This window comes from Ambystoma mexicanum, chromosome 3q (assembly GCF_040938575.1).
Source record: "Ambystoma mexicanum isolate Mex_15411 chromosome 3q, UKY_AmexF1_1, whole genome shotgun sequence".
Lineage (NCBI taxonomy): Eukaryota > Metazoa > Chordata > Amphibia > Caudata > Ambystomatidae > Ambystoma > Ambystoma mexicanum.
The window spans coordinates 222,978,256-223,002,003 of NC_090926.1; the positions used below are offsets into that span (position 1 = coordinate 222,978,256).

The window sequence follows — 23,748 nt, forward strand, 5'->3', positions numbered from 1 at the left end:
TGGGGTGTAGGCGTGGAGTCCATCCAGCCTCACACTTGGGTTGGGGCTGGTGGGTGGCTGCAGTCAATCTCTACATCAGAAAACATTCAGATTACCAACCAGCGGAACCCTTGGTGTCTGCTAATTGGCAACATGCAGGAAAGAAAATAACTCACGTTTCTTAGAATAACTCTAATACCAGCTGCTGCAGAGAAAAGAATTCGAATTTTCTCCAGCCCTGCGCACACATCTTTTTTCAGCTTTATTTATTCTTTCGCTGTGTTAGTTCTCGCGGGCAACCTATGGCGCTGTTAGGCATTGCAGGATACAAATCTGTCCACGCAATGTCTGCACACTTTTATTTTCCGGGCCCACGAGAGGACAGCCTGATTATGAAGCCGTGTCATTTTTCTGAACTTGGTCCTTGAACAGGATTCCCCCAGCTCAGGCAGTCATGTCACAGGACAGACCCCGCCCGCCCTGGGCGAGCTCTTGATCGACCACAGAGACCGATTGACCTTGCCAGGAAACCAGGAGACTGTGAGTTGGACTGGTGCCTCCGTAGGGCTGGGGAAGTGTCAGTCACTTGCCAGTCCCCCCCCCCTCGGCCCCCCACACAAACACACCCATACTCTGTCAGCTTTGAAGTCACCTGAACTGACAAAAATGGTATCAATTCGCATATAGGGGAGCCCATCATTCTGAGATAACCTGTCGAACGATGAACCATACATATGTGATAAGAGCGTGTATGCAAAATAGTCCAGTAGTTTGTTTATTTATTTAGTTAGTTATTTATTATTTATTTTGACATTTGTATAGCGCACAAAGCCCTGAGTTAAATTCCGATTTAGTTTGGGAAGGCCCAGAAGAGGGGATTGGGAATAAGCAGCCCCGGTCCCACTCCATCAGGGATGAAGCTTTGGAGATTTCCCGGTAGGTCCCCGCACCCTGGGCCTCTTTTGTGGAAAAGGGTTGGGCGTGCTGGAAACGGGTGCTCTGGGGCCACTTTGAAAATGATTTCAAGGGCCTCTTCTGGTTCCCAGTCCACCCCCTACTCTGCAGCCTATTCCTGCAGCCCTGGTCCTGTGAACCGGTGGATGGAAACGGGTTAATGTTACTCCTACAGTGAACCATGAATAGCAGTGTTGCCTGTGAGTGTGTCCTGCCCTGGTGTACTTAATAACAGTGTCCAAAGTGGTCTCAATTAGATCAATGTTTGTGCGGCCTGTGCCTTCAATCAGCCGCAGCAAATGTCACAGCAAATCTTCTTTTCTTCTTGCAGGGCAAACCCTACGTCTTTGACAGAGTGTTCCCTCCCAACACCACCCAGGAACAGGTGTACCATGCCTGCGCCATGCAGATTGTTAAAGGTAAGCTACGATGATGTAAGGGGGTGGGAAGAGGCAGCCACTGTTCTGCTAATACAAGGCTCATGAATGCCGGGCCTTCTATTGGCTTGGGCTACTATCAATGTTACAGTGAGTGCCCCATCTGAGGGAGAATCGTCTGCAAGATACTCAGACTACACCTGACTCCATCCGGATCCCAGTGAGAAGGGTAGACCTGGGGGAGGTGGCTACTATTGTTAGTTCAAAGCTAATTATGGTCACATTTTTATTTCCTTGGTCTTTTGGCCTTAAATGTCGGATATCCAAAAATATTTTCCATCTGGCTATACTTCCACTAATAGAACTAGGGATCAATGAGTCTGGAAACACAATCGCATGACATGCAGACTCATGTACTGCAGCTTGAATAGTGTTCCAGATGAAGGACACCACTATTTATAAAAAGGCTGAAACGTGTCAACATACCTTTGTATTTCGGTATCATAATCCTTGTCAATATTTATCAAAGGAAAATTCCAGTAGACTTTTCAACGCCTTTGCTGCTGATGCTGTGTCATCACTTTTAAAATCATTGATTTTATGTATGTTTTTGAAATCGGTTTGTACTAATTTCTTTTCCTTTTTTATAAATCATTATCATTAGTAGATGCCACAATGTATGATTATTTGAATTTTACTAAAAAAAGCGTCGTGATTTTATCATTTTTAATGTCGCGTTGCTGTTAAAAGAACATAGAATTACATTGTATCAATGGAAGTTTTTAGCGTGTAGTCTGCAATCCTCTTCATAAATGTGTGAAGCGGACAGTGAAGAACCCGTGGGAGTTTGACTCACAAAAACAAAGTTACTTCACATTGGTACCTGGTGGAGGGGGGATGGATTTGGCAGCCTCTCAGCCAATGAGGAGGCTCGGAATGGGGGAATTACCAGATGGTAATCCCCTGCTCTGAGCCGCTTCACGGCTGGAGGCTGCCATCTTCCCCCGACGGGGATTGAGGTAAGTGCTCCAACCCTCTTGCTCGCCACCACAGATTTTCCTTCTTCCCTCCTCGCCTCCCTTCCCTCCACTTACCTGTTTTTTGGCTCCTCTTCCGTAGCGGATGCGCTGGAAACACTTCTGTCTCTAGCGCACTCGCACCCTATCTTCGACACAGCGCAATGGAAAGGAAGATGCAACTACACGGAGTCCCTTGTCCCTTTCCATGGTGGCCATTTTGTTTGGTTACTTTTTATTATTGTTTTCAATGGCCACCATGGAAAGGGAAAACAGACTTTGTATTCCCTTCCCCTGCGGCCATATTTTAAAACTTTTTCTTTGTTGCCAGAGTGTTTCAGAACAGAAAAAAAATGATTTTTACGGGCCGGGCTACTAATAGCAATAAGCCCCTTGCAGGAGGGGCATTACCCCACTCGGGCCTGTAACTATAGGCCCCGGGACCTTAACTGTGAACGGAGGATAGCACAGGGGCAACGTGGTGGTCTTGGAAGCAAAACCACACAGAGCAACTGAGGTTTGAATCCCGGAACCAAGCTTAGAAACCAAACTCGTATAGGTATTAGGCGCATTATAAGAAACCAATAAATAAATAAATAAATACCTGAAGTGGTAATGCCTCCCTGCTCAGTGCGTACTGCTTAATAGGTATATTTCTAATCTGTTGGACTTTGTTTTAAGGATTTTGGAACAAATTCCAGTATCCGGAATATGAGAGGTCCTCCCCATTCAAAGCACTGTCTATGTCCTTACCTCCTGTTGATTCATTCATTTTTTGCATGTTTATGATAAACGTTTTCACATATAAATGTTGATCGCAGTCCATTTCTCACCCAAGGTGCCACATTGTCTTAGAAATTTAGAGCTAGCAGGAGAAATTTAGGTTTCACCAAAAGCTCTGGTAGGTGCCTAGGGAGCTATTATTGTGGCGATATGCCCTGAGGTGGCGGGCTGACCCTGTAGGTAACGGGACGCTGCCCAAGTTAAGGGCCCAAGTACAGAAAATTACACAGGTGTTATGGTGAGGGGGAAGTGATAGCGGGGAAGCGAAGTGGGCGCTGGCTGCCCATGCATCTCAGAACTTGGACTTTTACCATACGATACAGCCCATGTTCCGAGCCTCCTGATTGGCTGACGGCCCCCTTCAGGAGGCTAATGAGGGAACAGCAATAAATGGTACAATGCTGCAGAATAGCAGTCACTGAAAACTGTGAGTAATCTTAGGAGATACCTTGAACTTATTGAGGTGGTTAATGCAGGACGGGAGTAATCATGCACAGACCTGTCTGTCCGGTACCTTTTGTGTTGCACTCACACAATCCCTTGGGTTGCTTGAGGGCAATGGTGACGCATGAGCTATCACATGAGCTCTTAGCATATGGATGATTTCAGAAGCACAAGACAAGGACACAGTTATGGCTTTGCAGAGGCCTACGACAGAGTCCTAAGGCTGCAAATACAATTGCGATTTCTAGTTTGAAGCTAAACGATGCCCAGGAAAACTTTAAATTAAACAAAAGAGCTGCCAATGGACAGGAGAACATCCTTCAGGAATGGGGGTGTGCCTCTCTCCATGGTAGAAAGAGGCAATGCATCGAAGGGAAACGCCTTGGCTCTGAATTGCTCACCATAAAAACAGAAACACGTTTTAATAAGAGACTACTATCTCTTCGAAACATAGCATGTATCAAAAATGTATCTGAAATGTTAGTTTATTTAAAAAAAAAAAACACAAATAACAAGGTGAAAATGGACCAGATGATGATTTTTGCCTTCCTTTATTCACTGCAGTGAAAAAAGAAAAACAGGAAATGTGGTGGCTGGAGAGCTCGCCACGGAGGAATGCAATGGTCTCTGCTCGTGTCTCAGGCGCAGGACCTCCCTCTCCTGCTGCCATGGCGCTCCACCCTGATCCGCCTCCTCATTACGCTAGCCCTCCTGCATTGTCCCCAGGGACACCCACTGATTTCTCTCTGCCATCAGTCCAACTTCCCCACAAGAAGACTAGGGGAAAGCGAGGCGGATGGATTCCAAGGGTGGCTAGGTATGCCAGCATGCTCGAGACCAGCATCTTCTGGCTCCATGAGCCCAACCATGAGGCCTTCAATTGAGAAGCTCCCTTTGTATAGCCTGGGTCATGTCTGCCCCCCCCCCCTCACATGACTTGAGATCCCCCAGCTAGCTCTGAGGCACATCACGACCATGCCAGTCCTTCGAAATCGAGGGACTCTTATCCGTCAAGACTTTCAATGTTATATCAGTCTCAATGCCAATATGTTTACAATCTGGGACCTCAACTTCAAAACACTCATTGTTGAACCTCTGAAAGTTTATCGACCCATTGTCGAGGATTTTGAACTCAAATTCCATCCTATAAATGTTCAAGAGGGATCTGCATTAGAAGCATACTCACCGACGGCCTCAACACCAAGGCTGAATGCGTCATCCACTGCAGGATCATTGGCCCGATTGCCTTCTTCATGGTCATTGGCTCTTGTGTATACCACACAAACACCAATGCCATCAAAAGCTCCTATAGTTCCTCATCATAGGCTACAAACAGCACCTCTGGAGAAAGGAGGAGGTGAAGCTCCAACAAGGGTTTGCCACTGCACAAAAGACAGGACTCCCTAGAAGTTATATCTGAGGGCAAAATTGCCTCCAAAAAGATTACAAGGGCCTCTGCTGATTTAGCTGACCTCTCCTCCAATGGTATTTCCATGGTCTCCCTCCCCTGTGTAACTAATGGCTTGAGGTTTTCATGGTTAATTAAGCAATAATGCTGCATTTCGAGGGCCATTACTGGGTGTCAATGGCCCTTCGCTTTTTGCTCAGGCCCTCAACGAGGGCAAAGGGATGCTACCACCTGGTAATGGCCAGGAGAGGGGCAGGGCTTTATTGCTAGTAGCCCTTTAGAACAAAGCCCGAAGGTGCTAATGTCATGAAAAAAGTTAGAAAAGGGGAATAGCAAACACTCACCCATGACGGCAGGGAAGTGAGACAAAATGGCCGCCATTGAGATGGAGCCCCCTTCCATTTCCATTTCCAAATGGGTAGGACACTGGTTTCTGCAGTAGGCCACAAAAGCAAGTTGGGCCCTGTAGTGTGGCATTGTGGGAGTGGGGAAGGTAAATTAATGCAAGGGATAGGGCTGGGGTGACAGCAGGGCAGAAGGGAAGGGGCCTGGATGTTTTGGGCAAGGCAGAACCGTGCATACTGGGGACACGTCAGCCAACAGCATGGAACACTGGTTAAGATCAATAGATAATGCCTGCATTCCTGAGCATTTTATGGGCTAGCACTTTTTGGAGCCTTGGTCAATGAAGAAGTCAAAAAGATAGAAATGGAAGCAGATACCCTTAAATCTACCCATCTGGACAATAATAAAGAATTCCTTAGACAGCAGTCCAGAGGAGGCAAATCAAAAAGATGCCACAGATGGTTCAACACACTGACTAGCACCCTCAATATCAAAACCGAATTTCCAAACAATATAGAAGCAGCAGCGTAATGGGGGAGGTGGCGCATAGCCATCAGCTGCAGCAATGAGACTTTCCCTGCCCAAACGTCTCAGTGACTTGCAACTTCTTCTCCTACCAAAGATCACCCCATCAGGAGGTATCTTCATGGAACAGGCCCACCATTGCGCAAAGATCACAAATTGAGGCTGGGAACTCGGCATCCTCATGCCAGGGAAGGAATTGAAATTCAAGGCATTGTCAACAAACAGGCCATCGAAATCAGCCAGAATTCTGTGTCACTGGTCCAGGCACCAACAGGTAGCTAACATCCTTCTTTAAGGAAAACCCAGGGGCAACGCGCACACCTTGGAAGCAAGACGACACAAAGCAACCCAGGTTTGATCCCCGGGTCCGCACTTAGACACCTCCGGGCATTAAGTGCATTATAAATAACCAATCATAATCATAATTAATCATAATGCACAGAAACTGTTCCAGGAAAATAAAATGAAAGGAAGTCTATTCAAGGGTGTTTCTTATTAGGAAAAAAGGCATATGCAAGGACTTCAGACCCATTTTGGATTGTGATGCAAACAACTGAGTCAAGAAAGAAAAAATGGTAATGCTGACACTCAACCAGACTGCTCCACACATTCGGGTGAGAGACTGGGTGGCAACTACAGTACTTCAAGACCCCTCTTTAAAGTGTCAACACAGGGCTTACTCTTACAGTCAGTGAAGATCACACGTGTACTTTCAATTGGGCCAGTAGGTGAACTGGGGAAAGTCCACTTTAGGACCAGTTCAAACCACCTAGGACCAGGGCCTGACCTTCCACTCAAAGATGAAGGGTGTTTCCTTTATAAGAGGGACTTTAAACCATTTTCCAGAAAAAAAAACTCAATCAATGTGTCTCTCTCCATCTTCATTGCTCTTCACGTGAGCCTGTGCATGCATTCCCTTCAGAATCTCTGCAGGAAAAATAATATAAATAAGTCAAAACAGAACAAAATAACCATGCAAACAGAAAACAGGACAATGGGTGGATAATATGTGAAGAGAGTTGCACATTCCCTGTCTTGGCGGACCAATCCTGATGGTAAGAGTGCCTTTCCAGCATCCTCTCATAGACACAACGATTGTAACCGATGCTTCTCCTATGGCGAGGGAGCACCCATGGGACCATTATCAACCAACCCATGATCAGAGAAAAAGACAGCGTAACATGGGTAGCATAGCTCAGTGGCAATGCGCTCGTCTTGGAAGCAAGGTGACGCAGAACAGGTTTGAATCCCGGGTCCGGCCATAGAAAGCTCTTCTGTATTAAGCACATTATAAAAAAACAATTATAATTATAATGAATCAACCTTTGGGAGCTGTGAGCGATACACCTGGCCCTGATAGCATGTCTGCCTTCAATTCAGGACAAGTTGGTATTAGTGCAGTCGAACAACCCCACCTCAATCTACTAATAAGCAAACAAGGAAGGGCAAGATTCAGAATCCACTTGAGGGAAGGTCACCAGATGAGCATTGGGCTGTGGTAAAGGAACATCCATTTCAAATATTTCCACCTCAGTCGTGCAGAGAATGTAAGGGCGGGCACATCAAGTAGAGTGCTGACAGAAGAACACAAATGGGAAGTGATCAACGAGGTTCTGCGCAACACCTTTGCAGAGAGGGAAAAACCAAGTATAAGGCTGTTCGCCATGGTGCAAAACACAACATTCCCATCCTTTGCATTCAGGTTCCTTGAACCCTACTCCTGGTTGAATGCCCTTTAAATGCCCTTGTCACCATATTTTATGTTTGCCATTCCACAAATACCTCTAATTCCTGAAATTTATTGAAGGTCAGGATCCAGAGCTCACATGATTCTCATAACCTCATCTTGGCTGAGAGACAGTGTTGGTAGATGGACCTGCTATATCTACCAGTAACCCCATACAAGACAGTGTCATGCAGACAGGACCAATGTAGGAGGCAGTCTGGTCCACTGAAACCTTCCATGAATGACATAAACAGGTTGGCTCCTGAAGTCTTACTATATGACAATGTAGACCTACCACAGGACGCAGGTGTCCTGTGCGCACCAGAAAAAAGCACCGGTGAAGCACCGCTTTGCACCAGACCCTGAACGCTGCTCACTGGACTTTTGTGGATTTTGTGTTTATACTTGCTGGTATTTCAATCTAACCATCCCTGTGATTGCTACATATTATTTAAGATATGTAGTACATACTACAACTCCTATACCCTTTTATATACCCTATTTTTAATTACTTTAACTGTGAAGCCCCGCCCCCTCTGAGGCATCGCTACAAAGTGAGGAATCCATGCGCACCAGCGCGCGCGCACCAGGAAGAAGCACCGGTGAAGCACCGCTTTGCACCGGACCCTGAACGCTCCTCACTGGACTTTTGTGGATTTTGTGTTTATACCTGCTGGTATTTCAATCTAACCATCCCTGTGATTGCTACATATTATTTAAGATACGTAGTACACACTACAACTCCTATACCCTTTTATATACCCTTTTTTTAGTTACTTTAACTGTGAAGCCCTGCCCCCTCTGAGGCGTCGCTACAAAGTGAGGAAGCTGCACGCACTAGCGCGCGCACCAGGAAGAAGCACCAGTGAAGCACCAATTTGCCGCTTTGCCGCGGCGTCGAGCGGTGCAGCGCCGGTGCTTGGCTTTTACCTCTGTTTGCCTGATTCCAGTCTACTCTTGCTTGTGCTCGCCCTGTGGATCTTAAACTAGTTGGGGCTTTTGAGTGTGCTTTCTTTTGTGCGTGCTCCCGCTCACTATGAATTTGCCTATTTACACTCTGTGGACAGGCATGCCTGTACCGCCGTTTAACAGGAGTGAAAATTCAAGGTTTGATGTAAAAAAACGAACAACCTCACATAAAATTTTGTTTGATGACAATAATTGTTCCACTCCGAAATGCTTTTTGATGGAAGCTTCAAAAGCCCCCGCGAATCCATCAAAGGGGCCGGGTGCCTTAGACATTCGTGGGTTTTTTCCAGCAAATATGGCAAAGGTGCCTGATACTCCTCCCCCGACGGCTTGTTAAAATCAAGTGCGAACTGCTAATGGGAGGGTGGGGGTGGAGTGTGCTAAAGTGGTGAAACTTGCGACTGGAGCTCTTGCAGACTGTACGGTGTTACGAGGGGTGTCTGTGACATCAGTTGCTACCTCAATTGGAGAGAGCTTTGTTATGGCTTCCAATGACGTCGCAGTAATTAACTTGGATTCTATGCATACTGATTATTCCTCTCAAACTTTGTCTGAAAAGCTATTGTTTTCACCAAATATGTGTCCTGTGGCTAGCCCATCCAGGTCTAGCCTTTCTGCATCCTTCCTGGTTCCTACGCCCAGGAAAACTAGGCAAGGAGAAGATGGGTCACTTTCTCCTAGAGGAAGTAGAGTGGTGAATCTGGCTTTTGTAACCAAGACCACCACTATGAACACCTTAGTCAAGCTATTTGACTCCCTAAATGACAAGATCTCAGTGCAAAGTGTGCAGCTGGCCTGGCAGGCCATGTATGGAGCTGGAGCTTTGAGGGGAAATGACTGTGATGAGCAAAAAACAGTAGCTCTTTCCCAAATCAAGGCTTCGGTTACTGATCATGCCACCTCTCCCATAAGGCAAACCTTTTCTACTCATTCCTCATGGCCTTGTTCGACTTCGGCTGAGAATTCTGCTGTTCCTATATTTACAGAAATAATTACTGATCCCTCTGTGTCTGTTAATAATGAGGTCATGCCCTCAACCCAGTCGCCAACTCAGTCTGAAAGACAAATTTACACCATCTTTGCCAAACCCCTCAAAGGAGCTTATGGATGCCCTTTGAAAAAAAACTCGGGTTTGAAGAAGTCTGGTAGTGAAATTAGGGTTGACCCTGTGCAAAAATCTAAGAATGTTAAAACTAAGAAGAGTGTAATTACTGGTTCTACGAAACAGTTCATTAACGCTTTGAACATTCCTTCTAAAAGCGCCACTGTAGTCACAGCAGAAGTTGTGAGAAAAAAATATATTGAACTGAACCATCTAAAAAAGATCAAAGCGGGAGTGGCTAACCAAACAGCTTCACAAGAGCAGTATGCTCCCCTGGATGATCTTGTGGACGTGTTACAGAGTGTACCTAAATCTAACATGACCCCAAGTTTGAAAGAAGAGTCTCAGACTGTCACTTCAGTCTCCAAGCAATGTAATATGCCTGCAGGTTTGAGTGGCTCAAATGATACACGGGAAGATATCACAAGGGAAGTGGACGCCTATATGTCCAGGTTTGTGCAACTGCCCACTATTGGTGCCCCCAAAATAGCGTTAAAAACTGTGACCTTTGGTGCCATGGGCTGAGGTGCTGCCAGTCTTAAACCAAAATCAACAGATCTAAACGAGACTGAAACTCAGCCAAAAGTGGCATTGAAGCCGAGTTCTCTCCCAGTTGTACAAAATGAACATTGCTGCACCCAAAATCGAGGAGGTTCCTCGGTGCGGGTGAAGTCGACATCTGACTCCTTTGAAGGGAGGGGTGATGAAATAGCTCAGTTACTTCAAGCTCTTCTGCCCAAATCAACTTCCAAAGTCAAAATGCCTGAGGAACCAAAACTACCACCCCAGAAGCAACCTTTTAAAAAACCAATGACGAACCCCAAACAAAATACTCATGAAAACACTCTAATCTTGGGGTGTAGACCTCAATATCTGCTAAATAGGCATGGTATGTTGGAAATATTTACCGATGTTCATGGACTTGAAGACATAGGTTCCGCAGATATTGAACAATTTGAGTTTTTAATGAGAATGTGCTTACCACCATTTGTTGGAAATTGCGATCAAGGCTGGCACGTAACATCATTTGGGCAGCTAAGAGCAAACTATTTGAACTGGGTTTTATTTTATTATTGGGCCCTGCTGAGAGTGAAAATCATGAGAAAGGTTCCATTCCCAAATCTGCCTTACTTAATGTGAAGGAATGTGTCCAGTCTATGCCAGCCCAATGTGTGTGTAACTGCATGACAACAAGTTAACTAACGCAACAGTGTGACAATGATGTGATAAAGTTTGCCTCGTGGAATACACGTGGGCACTCTCATTTGTTTAACAATTTGAATTCCCATCTAAACAATTATGACATCATTTTGTTGCAAGAAACATGGCTGACCGTATCCCCTATTTGGCATGAACACATCATGCATTTCACCCCTGCCTTGTATGGGGATAAAGGTCGTCCTATGGCCGGTTTGATCACATGTATTAAAACTAGCTCAGAGATTAAAATGATTTCCACCTTTTCACTGAATCCATTTTTGCAATTAACCATAATTTCCATCAGAGCCTCGCTGTATGCGTTAGTCAATATATACTGGAACTGGCAGGGCATTGATGATTCTAAATTTTTTAATGATCTTGATTGTTTGTTGAACTATGTTACTTTGCTCCCAGATGTGGCACATACAGTGTTGGCTGGGGATCTTAACTTGCATTTGTTTTCACTTGAGAAAGCTGGGGAATCTGTTCGACAAATTCAATGGAACCACATCATGTCTTCTCACGGCTTGATAATGCTTAATGGTTCATGTATGGATGCTAATCCGCCAAACTTCACCTGGCAGCGTGGGCAATCTCAAGCCATTATTGATTATGTGTATGTGGATCCCAAGTTGATGTCATTGGTAAGACAGTTTCAAACAGTGCCAGTCTCAGTTAGTGACCATCTTATATTGGCCAGTTCTTGGCATGCTCCCCCGAAAGGTTTGGTAAACACAAAGACAAAATACCTTGGGACCGTGATGTCCAACATTTGTGTCAATCGGGTAAAATGGACTGAAGTGCCAGTCTTACACAATATGCTACTTCGCTTACATCTGCGTTTACCCATTCCTGACTAGCTGGGGAAAAATTCAATGTGTGCTATTTTGATCTTATGCAGAAGCATTTAGTATATCAGCGAAAATCCTCTGCATCAACAGTAGTGAAAAGACACTCATTTGATGTACAGGTCAAAAATAAAAAAAAACTGAATACCGTGCACTGAAATGGAAAGCTGTACAGTTGCCAGATGAACTTAGAACAGCGGCCTCTGTCAAAATAAAAACGCACTACAGAAATTGGCTGTGGCAACATCGCGCAACATTATGGCAAAAGGATGGGGAGCAGATGCTCAATCTAATGTGTAATCAAAACACCGCACACATTTGGGCAACCCTCAATGAAGCTGTTAGCACTCCACAAACGTTAATCCAGGGTCATAATGTATCCGAATCGGCATGGATTGAGTACTTCAAGGCTATGTATTCCTCTACGGCTTCTGTCTATTTAACACAAGAGGAGGCTCGGGTCTCAGAATTCTATCTTGAGATACTAAGATCAGATATACGATACTATATCTCTTCAATAAGCCACTCCAGAGCACCAGGCCCTGATGGGTTATCTAATAAGTCCTTAAAACTTAACATCGATCTGTGGACTGAGATATTGTACCACATTTTTCAAAACATCAACATTACGCAGATAATTCACGGTTCCTGGAAGCATTCCATTATCATCCCCTTGTTTATAAAGGGTGACAGTAGTTTACCACAAAGCTACAGACCAATTGCTTTGCTGGATGCTCCAGGAAAACTTTATAGTCGGATTGTGTTACAACATTTGAATGAATGGACAAAGCTCGCAGGTAAGCGAGACCCTTTTCAGGCAGGTTTTGTCTCGGGTCTGGGTACTTCCCCTAATATGCTCCTTCTTAACCTGATTAAGAGCAAGTATGCTGAACGTGGGCAAAACCTATACATAGCGTTTGTCGATTTCAGCAATGCTTTTGACTCTGTTGACCACCAGTTGCTGTTTAAGAAGTTAGAGCAATATGGTTGTCCTAGATCCTTACTTGCCATCATTAAATCATTGCATACAGACACGTCACTCCAAGTCAGATTGGCCCTGGATGGAACGTTGTCTGCCTCGATTCCAACTTATCGAGGACTTAAACAGGGGTGTATCCTGGCCTCAACAATATTCAATCTGTTCCTACTTGATTTGGGTTCCAATTTTGCAGATATCATCTCTGATGCACCTAACCTGGGTACACAGAAACTCATCTGGCTCTTATATGTAGATGATCTTGTTCTATTGTCATGCTCTCCTGGTGGGTCACAACATTTGATGGACAAACTTCGAATTTATGTGAGTGAAAATCATCTTACTATTAATCTTGGTAAGACTCAAGTGGTAACTTGTGTTCCTAATGTCAAAAAAAAGTTGTCTAGCTATAAGTGGATATTACAAGATCAGGAGGTAGCCAAAGTCACTCAATACAAATACTTGGGACTTCCATTTACAAGATGGCAAAATGAACAAATCTATTCAGCACTCTTAGTTGCGAAAGTTCGCTCTTTAACATCTCAAGCAAACATACTACTGTATAGATATGGGAAATTCATGCTAAACCATGTCCTAAGGTTTTACCAACAAAAAACAGTCCCCATTATAAGTTATGGAGCCGAAACAAGAACTCCCAAGGAGAGAGCGTTTTAGGATCATCTTAAATCCAGTTTTTGGAAGGTTGTTTTAAAGCTCCCCAAATGTGCTCCTTTACGAATGATTAGGTATGAATTGGGAACTGTGTCTTTGCATAATCAAGTAGTTTGGAAGTTTTGCTTGTTATATAGGAAATGTCTTATAAGTGCCAACATCACAAATGTGCTAGGTAATCTTGCAAACCACTTACTGGTCCCTTGCATTGTTCTTGCGAACAAATGGAATAACTTTGTGTTGGATGGATTATCTAGTGCTGACATCTCGCTTAATCTTTTGTTATTGTATCCAACCAAAGCTAGACAAAAACTTTACCAGGCTGATTGGATTCATACTCGCAGTCAATGCTTGGATTATGTGGACTGTGATTCCCTAGTGCGGCCTCACAAATAATTACGCGCCATGGAACAGTATTTAGTGAAATGCCAGTCTAATTACATTAGATCCCAATTGTTGCGCATTCGATTGAATTTGTGTGTGACCAGAGAGATCTTGGGAAGAAGACAGTTCATTTCCAAAAATGACATATTTTGTCGGTGTTGTAAGGATGCTGAACAGATTGAAACACTGCAGCATTTGGTTGTCGATTGTCAAGCTTTGAGGGTAATTCGGAGACAGTTGTTTAAGATGTGTAGTCCTCTTGTTCTGCCTCAACCCAGTGAGGAAATCTGGGCTTATCTTGTGTCCAATGCTAAAGCTTCTACTCAAATCGCACTAGTCCAATTTGTTAATGCCGTCATTCCCCCTAGTGCACTGTAGGTCATGATTTGTCACTTTTAATGTTCTATGTTATACTCTTGCAGGTTTAGTTTTTATAAGAATTTGGTATTGTGCTCCGAATTATGTACGGTTGAATTTTTTCTTATGTTGAAATTTTTATTGTTTATATGACTTTAAATTTCCTTTTTTTTGGTTAAAATTGATGAATGTTCATTGTAACATGAATAACTTTTGTGAATAATTTTGTAAGGTTGATTATTCAGCCGATCAAAATAAAAAAAAAAAAAATAAAAAAAAAAGATCTACCACAGGACTGCATAAACTTTCTCAGAGAACTGAAATGTCCTTCAGCAAGGGCCAGTTGTACTTTGAGTGGCAATGTTTTGATGTATGGGTGTGACGAATTGGATTCTACCTCGCAGGAATACAAGGATGAGTATGGGAAAACTTGCCACTCAGACTTCACACTTCTACAAACCAAAACACAATGCAATCATAAAGGTGAAGCAGGCACAATCAAGAGAAATACCTCCTTTGCCTTTTGTGGGAACGCGGCTCCAGGGAAGGCTATACTCTAAAGAGGGGTGTAAAGGTAAACCAGAAGTGACCCAATAAACCCGGTATCACGGTCCAAAATAGAGGGAATGTCCAATCCAGGTTATATACAAATATAAAGACTTTAATAAAACACACCATCTGCAAGTAGAACGAAAGGAGATTACCATACAAAACCCACCCCAAAGTTAAGAACAGGAGAGATGCGACAGACTGCAGAAAGTAGCACTCTGAGTGTACTTACAGGGGTGGTAGGTAAAGTACTACCATAAAAAGGATATTGGGTTGAAAGCAGGAGCAAACGTGACCTAACCAGTCTCTAGGGCCCAAGTGGACAGTAGGGGCAGTTCAGTGTCACAGTACCTGGATTCACTTCTTGGTAGGCTGACACATCAGACCCGGGTTTGAACGTTAATGCGAGCTGATCAGGCTCAGTCAGGCTCCTAGGATTGAGGAAGCGCTGGCAACAAGCGGGCGTCGACTATGTTTTAATGTAGGTGCAGGGTGCGGTTGAACGGCGGCGGTTCAAGTGATGCAGGTTGGGGTGGTCCCAAGAACACTTCACAGTTGGCCAGACCGAGTCAGGCTTTGGCGCTGGAAGAGTTCTGTGAGTGACGCTCCAGTGGTTCAAGTTGTTGGGCGATGGTCGTTGAAGTGGTGATAGAGGGTGCATCGATATGCAGTCAATGAGGTGGCGGTTCTCAGGCAAGGTGGGCCGAGCCATGGTTGTGACCCCCACTTAGAATCAGCGAGTGACCCTCCGGCGATCTGGTTCGGGTTCTGGCATTGAGCAGGTGCTGGTTTAGATGCAGTGCAATAGTTTGGCTGGTTGGAGGAACTATCATTCAAGATGCCGAGAACACAGAGCGACTGGTTCGGTGTGAGAGAACAGGGAGCTTCCGCTGGTCTGGCCCTCTGGTTGCTGTGATGCCTTCACAGAGGACTTGAGGACAGGATACTCCAGTTCAGGGTCTGCTCTTCTGGCACAGAAGATCGGTTGCAGAGTGGTTGGTCCTGGTCCACAGCACTGGTCACTCCCAATGTTCCCTGGGAGTGGTTCTGCCATCTTCCTTCTGTCTTGGATGGCTCTTTCATTACCTCTGGTGGAGGGCTTTGGACAGTGCAATTGTCCCAAAGGAAGTCCAACTGACAATCTTCAGAAGTCTCCTAAGGATGCAAGTCCCCAGGTGACTGGTCTAAAGCTAGCCTGCTTTAGCAGACCAATCCCTGCTCATGCCTTGAGTGGACTTTGCCCACTTGATATCCAACCAAAGTGCTTTGCTCCAGAGGAAGTTGAGGGGACAGGAAAGTGTGAGGGGTCAGTAATGCAAGGTGGACCACTGCTTGTAGTTTTCTTAATACTTGACAATTTATTTCAAAGAAAAAATATTCATAAAACCTAACTAAGCCTACTCTACCAGGGAATTCACTACCTAGTCCAAGAACTAAGGGAAAACTCCTTGCATGTGCAAAACTGGCCCTCACTCTAAACAACACAACAGTGAAAACAAAGCAAAACAACATAAATAAAAAAAACCACATAACCAGTGTCTGGGATGACTTCTACTTGTCATGGTTAGATGTAATTCCCCAGAAATGCCCAAAGTCATTTTCTTCCCGAAAATACAAAGAAAGTTCCAAATCAGTTTGTGCAAAGTTCCAAAGAAACAAAAGTTCACCCAAACATAAATCCACTGATAACAGTTCCTTCTTCGGTCATTGAAAGCATCCCCTTTCCAAGTCCCACAAAGAACACAGTACCAATGGTGACCCTGGTTAGCCTCCTTCCAGGATAGAATGGAAAAGACAAAACAAAAGTACCACTTCAACTTGGATAACAACTCTTCTTTTGTAACCCCTGCAGCGTTGTGAATACAATTTTTCAGGTTGCTTCTTTTAAAGAGGTTTTGTTCCTGAGCAACTTTCTTTTACACATGGTACTGTGAATGCAGACTCCTTTGCTTGACACTCTGCTACTGCTTCAACTTTATACAACTGAAAATAGTCTGGCAAAACTATAGACAGCCACAGTTCCACTGCGACTGCTGCAACTTGTATTAAAATTGTATTAGGGAACTTTATAAAAGACTCTTTGACCTCTACCAGTTGGCAAGGACCTCTTCTCTCTTCTATAAGAAAGGGCAGCCTCTTTGCCTTACTTCTCAGTCTTGCAGCTACCACAGAAATCTGTCCATGCTCTTGCACTGTTTTCCTTTCTCTGTTTTACCAGTCTCAGCTTCACAGACTTAATTCGGTTAACAAGCTCCCAACTCCCATCCCCAGCTTCAGGCACACCCTTCTGCTTCCAGTAGTTACCCCAAAGCTGTACTACCTCTCTTCCAGCCTTGGACAACCTTGTCACCCTTATTTTAGAGGCCCTTTTATAGCAGCTTCAACAACTTCAAAACCATTGTGATCAGTTCTCAACTGTGCTGGTTTGCCTCCAAGAAGGATCTGTCTACTAGCTTGGGTAATGCTTGTTATTTCTGTGACTTCAACAACTTCAAAAATTATTAAAAAGTTAGATCTTCTTTTGATGCAGAAATTCAACGTATAAACTTGCATTCCCTTTTGATTCACTCAGCATTCTGCTTTGACATGTACCGCGAAACAAAATATCTGATGCACTACTTCTGTAAGATGAAATATTCTTGTAACACTTAGGCAAAGTCAACTACAGCTTCTTAAACCATTACCAATAACGTTCTCCACCTTAATGGGAGACACAGGACCTCTCCGGTAATGAATATTGGATAACAATGGGAAAAGGAAAGCTCTCTTCTTACGCGAGCACTTTGCTTAACGCTGAACAAGATTGTGCTACAATTCCCTTTGTTAATCAGGACTTCCCACAATTTTGAACGATTCCACTCGCTTTCACTTCTACGTGAGTATAAACTATGCTGGTTATAGTTACCGGCAAAGGTATTTAAAAGTGATTTAGAGTAGTGAGCTTCACTCACCGGCTTCCAAATCACAATGGTTGTGGGCTGCTTTCATCTTCAAACTTTCTGACTTCTGCTACTGCTGCCACAGGCTCTCTTGGGACCTCAGAAGGATTATGGGACATGTGGTGCTTTTAAGGGAAATTCGATTGTTTTATTCCGTTACTACTTTTAATAGTAGTCTAAATTTCCCTAATAGTGTTAGAAGATGGATTGTGGGATTTCATCTTTTTAAAGACAGATGGAAGATGAAGGACTACATTTCCTTAATCCTTTTTGGTGCACCTCTGGCATCGGGAGGATATATCATTTTAGGGAGGCAATAGACTTATTCTTCACATGCAGTACTTTGTTGGATTACATCCTGGGAGTTTATCTTTCCCTCTCTCACAGGAGGTTGAGATATTATAAATTGACAATAAGTAAATTCCTCCTTTAACCCAATATCAGGGTAATCTGTCTCCAGGGAGAAATATTGTGTCTCATCCTGTGAAATCACTCCACAGCCCTGGGCCTTGTCTCCACTCACATGACCCGCCCACAGTGCACCACCCTCAGAATTGGGACCAGGAAGTGTCTGCCCTCTCCAGGCCACCTGGGAGGAGACTTTAGGCAGGGTTTTAGTGGTGGGTCCACAGGATTTTCCACAAAAGAGAAAGCGAGAAAGCGAGAAAACCCTCCCACCCTCTTCCCTCCAACTGACAACAAAGACCTTTAGACATGCAGCATCCTGGTGTGATGCTACTCCTCCTGAATGTATTTGCTCTTTTGATACTGGGGCCCAGGACAGCTGCCTGCTTGGTGGATGTCTCTGGGGGATGGAGTTACTGGCCCTCACAAAGAAAATCAAAGAGAGGCTGAGTCCTCTGGGTTCCTTTCCTGCAGTGTGGCAGTATCGGCCCTTTTGACCTGAATACACATTCCCTTCCACAGCAGAACTGACTCACAGGAGCTAACACAGGTGCAATATCAACTGGGATGTGGCGATCATGATCATAAGTAGTGCCATGCACAATGCCTAAACTCAGGCATAGCTTATTCTTAGAGATTGCCCTGCCACCAGCATGGGTACTCATGATCATGTAGTTTGGGTACAGAGAGCTTATCCTAAATGTCGTCCCTGTGCTGCAGTGACTTTGCTCCTGCTGTGGCGGTCGAGTGGGCATCTTGTGGCCTTTGAACCTGCGCTGTGCCATGAGAAGAGTGGATGCTGCGGATCAGGCTACTGATGCAGCAGTGCACACACTATGCTTCTGACATGGAGCTGCGACAGAGGGGGATCTGCTTAGCAGATACCCCTTTGGAAAAGGAATCACCTGCATCATTTTATGTGCTAAAAATAATAAAAGCCTGGGATGTTCCCCCTTGCGAGATGGCCATTTCTCAAAATGCTACACAGAGAATAGGATAGACTTGCGCACCTTTCAGGAAGATGTGGTCCTCTCAGACTTCCTTCATTGAGCTAAATCAGGCTTATAGTACGTTTCTATAAGAATAGATGTAGCCTCCATTAATGCCCATAGGAAGAGTCAATCTCAGGCCACCTTTATTGTTATTTCAGCCATTAAATAATTCTAAGAAGGTCTTAAGGTTTTATTTTACTTCAGTTGGAAGCTCTCCTCTTCCATGGGAACTAAATAGTCGTATCCAGGGTTATGGGCCTCTAGTTGATTTTACACAGCGAATGCATTTGCAGAACCTCTCCTTGAAAGTAACTATTTCAATTGCCATTTAACAAAGAGTGCTGAGAGAAATTGCACAGGGAATGGCCGTGTTTAGAACACATCTCACTTTCTTCCAAAAGTGGTCTTAGATTTGCATTTAAATCAGACCCCTTATTGTTCTTCTTTCTTTCCTAATCCTTTTCTGCAGGCAAAACAGTCCCTTTGCTCTCTAGACATGTAAAGGGCTCTCATTCTTTTTTATTTTGAACGGACCAAGGATGCAAGAAAGTAAAAATAGCTATTGTGAAATAGGGTCCAATTGATGTGGTTCCCCTTCTTCGAAGTGGAAGATGAACAGTATCTCTATATAGTCCACTCTTCTCAGTAGGATGGTAGGCCAATCTCTAGTACACACAGGGCCAATTCAACGAGTGGCATAGCAGCCATTAAAGCCCTATTTGGAAACCTTCTGATGACAGACATGTATTTAGCTGCTACACGGAGGTCCATTCACTCACCATCTCACTCACAATCCACCATCCACAAAGAAACATGTGGGTGAAAACTGAAAATAATCTAATAATGTTTTCCCAAACGTTTTAAGGGGACAAAAACCACAGTCCTTAGGGTTATCGCCCTGTGTTTTTATGACTTTGAAAGTGACATTACCTGGACGTATTGGTGCTTGGCCATTTACAATACCAAGAGAAACCTCTCACCTGATGGTGGTGTTGCAGTTCAGGTGAGCCATGTTTTGTGATCTTGGAGGGCCTGTTGCAGATCCGCAGGGGAGTCTTGTTGATTTATTTGAGCATTTTTCATGTCATGGAGTCACGAGGTCACCCTGTCTTTTGTCTTGCCCTGCCGCCTAGCCTGTTCTGTGAGGACTTGGTGGACCACATAGTGATGTTGGAGCATCCACTTGGTTCACACCAGGCCCAGTGATTGGCTCTGGGCCATGCTGTGACACACCCTCATACTTGGTTTAAGGTGTGCCATTATTGATCCTCTACACTGGTGATGGGTTGTGGGCTGGTTGCACAATATTGCTGCAACCCTTGACAGTGGATGGCTCACACTGGTATGGACCATATGTTATGGTAACAGATTGGGCTATTGTAGATCCTCATGGTTGACAGTTTGTGGTGTCGCACACTCTCCTTTTGTGGTGCGGGGCAGCAATGCTGTGAAGTCTTTTTTTATCATTTATAGGTATATTTACATGAGGAAAGAAGCATATACCTCATGCATATTTTCTCTCCCACTTACACAATGGTGGGGAGGGGCAGAGTCTGCACATGTGTGAAGATCAGGCTTCCTGGCGGGCCCCCTACCGATAATTACGGGAATGCTTTGGCTCCTTGTGTAATCATAGTTCTTTACTGTTAGCATGGGTACAAGCATATGTGCTGAGAAGAGGAACTATCTCTCCTCATCAGATTCTAGGCCTCCCTCCCCCAGAATGTTCACCTATCGCCACCACAAACATACAAGGCATTCCAAATCTCCTGAGAATTTGTCAGATGCACAACGTGTCAGTCTGGTGAAGGAGCCAGTAGATGAGGGTTTACGTGTGAATTAGGCCCCATGTAATCTAGTGTTGTCTTCCCCGCCTACCCATCTTCAGAAGTAGTTTTGCAAAAACAGATGTAACAACCAGCTTTATAGAGTTTTGCCTTTCTATGAGGACATGCGGAAGGTTAGATTAAAACAGTAGACCGATACCAATAAGCTATCCTTTCTATGATTTTTATTTAAATCATATCCTTTGAAAAGTTCTGATGCTAACTAGCCAGGCAGTGTGAATTAGACACCCATCTGGGAGATATGAGGAGGCACAATAACTTTTCTCTAGATTAAGCGACATCGACTGAGCCAGTGGGTAAAAAGATTGGGAGTGTTCCAAAATAAACTAATTCTTCAATCAATCTGATTATTAGAATGGGTGCTTATTCGGGCTATGCAGCTCAGTCCCTCCTTCTTGGCTGCCAGGCCTTTTTTTATTTACCTGACAGGAGGGCTCAGATATTACATGGAATGCCATGTGCAACCCCTGCCTTATATTAACTATAGTATGGGGGGGCTGCTGGTTCAGATGTCACCTATTTTCACAGCAGCTAGCAGTGTCCGTGGCTAAGGAATTGGAGGACCAATGCAACTCAGAAAGAAGCCCCGAAAGAGCTCTTGTTTTTAGGCTTTAGCTAGTTTATTTATTGCTGAAGTCCTTCTTAGATCCTGTATCCTGTTGCGGGAGGGGCAGTCTTTTACTGCTACGCCTTCTGGTACTGGGCATAGTTCATCCATTGTGGTTTCTGCTTCAGTAGGCACAGGTGCTTTTCATGGTTGGAGCTAGTGATCCAACCCCAGTTGTCACTTCACCAGCCCTCCCCATCTGCATTCCATTCCTCCCAAAGCACGACTATATAATGGCGGTCAGGGGACTATTGAGATTTTCCCAATTCACATGCAAGGGGAATTGGGCCCTGGAAAACCCCTGCACCAAGAACGGAAGACCCAGCCATAAGATAAAGTTCAACTGCTTTTATTGTGCATTCAAATGACAGGCATTGCAGCATGAACAACCATACATTCTCCACACTCTCTTAGTGTCTAGGCAATTGTCAGCTGGTTTTGTTAGCGCATGACATGGCAAAATAGTTACATCCCAAAAACCTAACAGGGGAAGGGATTGGTTACTGAGGTAACTACATATAGCTTCTATTCTGCAGTAGGATACTCACTGGATAAACCATATCTGGTGGCTCCTCCTGAGACTACCTCCAAAAGTATCCAATGTAGAATTACAGGTTAGTGGAAGGTGGTTGGCCAATGCAACATAGTGTAAGCCTAATGTGAATGGTGAACAGGGATGGGACAAAAACGGTCTTCTCAGCCTTGGACAGGCACCAGGTCGAGCAGAACAACTCAAGCTAGTGGCAATGACTTCGAAGGTACTGTGTGTTCCCAATAAGTTACCTTCCCTGATCTGCTAGGCCGTGAGACAGAACATTTGTCTTTGAACCTGTGCTATATCTGTATCCCACTACCTTCAGCTCTCTGGGAACAGGCATCCCTATCTAACCCGAATGAATTGGCACTGTCTGGCAGGTGCAAGTCACGTGCATAGGGACCACGAAATGGGGCCACTCTGCCTGTAAATATGAGGATTTTAGCTTGTGTGTCTTGCAGATGGTCCATCCCTCATCTTATCTGAAAACTTTCCTTATCCCTGTGTCCTTGGCTATCTGTGCACGGTGATTGCACCGGAAGCCTGTCTTGCCAGCCATACCTGAATTGGCCTGTCGGCTTTCTCTGCACCTCGAACTGTCGAAGCTTCTCCCATTCACTCCAATGTACCTGTGGCTTCCATCTTGATTTGCATGGGAGCCCGTATTAGTTGAGTTAAGCGCCAGCAAACTGTTCACATGTATTCTTGTGTGTCTTGCTGGTTCATGCTCAGCAAAAGTGTTTATGTATATTTCAGTCCTCTAGCTATGTGGGTCATAAGCATATTCTTTGTGTCTATCTGCAATAAACTAGAATGTCTGCGTAGCTTCGTGCATGGATGCATGTGTACTTCATGTCTGACGTATCCATGTCATGGTGTCAGTCGTGATGTCATCTGCTCCCTGTAGCTGCGGTCAGTCGACTTGCTCTATTGATTGCAGGCTAGTATCTTCTGTGTCGTCGTCTGGGTATGGTCTGAATAGCTGTCTGAGTGAGTATGTCTCACTAATCTACAGTACATCAGCAATGAAGGAGAGGAGGGGGCTACGAGCGAAATACATCTCTCGTTTCTCTGTCTCTTTAGAGCAGTATAGGTGTAACAAGGGCTATGTTTAGGTCCCTCGCTTCAACTACATGACTGTTTGGCAGTAGCCTGCGGTCTGAGGTTGGATATTACACTTTGAGGAAGCCTTGCAGGTCATCCCAGGTGCATGGGGTCTCTTTTGACTTCTGTGAGATCCCTTCAGACTGGACATCTCTTCCCAATGAATTGGGACAGAGGAAAGCATTGTTGCAGGGTATTCAGCATCTTATCCAAAAGACCATAGTTGAGATTGCTTTCTCCAAGAACTCCTTTCTCTCCCTGGTAAATAGACCATGTGTTGTTTTGCCCAGTCATCAATTTAAAGAAGTTGTCTCATGTCTTGGCCTGTCATTCTTTCTGTATGGATACCCTTAACACATCATTGCGTCTGTCCATCTTGGACATCTGTAGAGCTCCTGATTACATATTTCCATATTTACATTCATAGGTTTCACCAGAGATTCCTGTCATGTTAATTCTATGAGGCAATTCATCACTTGAAGGCCTTCTTTTTAGCCTGCCTTCAACTCCTCGAATGTTCACAAAGCACTTGACTCATATTGGGGGCCATCTGCATGAGGGGGTCAAATATTTCAACAGTATAAGCTCATATAGATGTTCTGTTGCCAGATTCTATCCTGGCACCTTCAAAAGAGGGATTGCAACACTATAGCCTGCAGCTTCAGTCTCCACAAAGGGCTGATATAATGGAGCAAACTGAGCAAA

At 44.5% G+C, this 23,748-nt stretch overlaps 1 protein-coding gene across 2 annotated transcripts in view; it reads left to right on the top strand.

The window, feature by feature from the left end:
* KIF5A (kinesin family member 5A) overlaps positions 1-23,748 on the top strand; it is a 902,746-nt gene that overhangs the window by 317,683 nt on the left and 561,315 nt on the right. For both annotated transcript variants that reach the window (XM_069653594.1, XM_069653595.1), the window contains exon 2: positions 1,265-1,352. In XM_069653594.1, the coding sequence (XP_069509695.1) occupies positions 1,265-1,352 (88 nt within the window). The remainder of the gene's footprint in view (positions 1-1,264; positions 1,353-23,748) is intronic.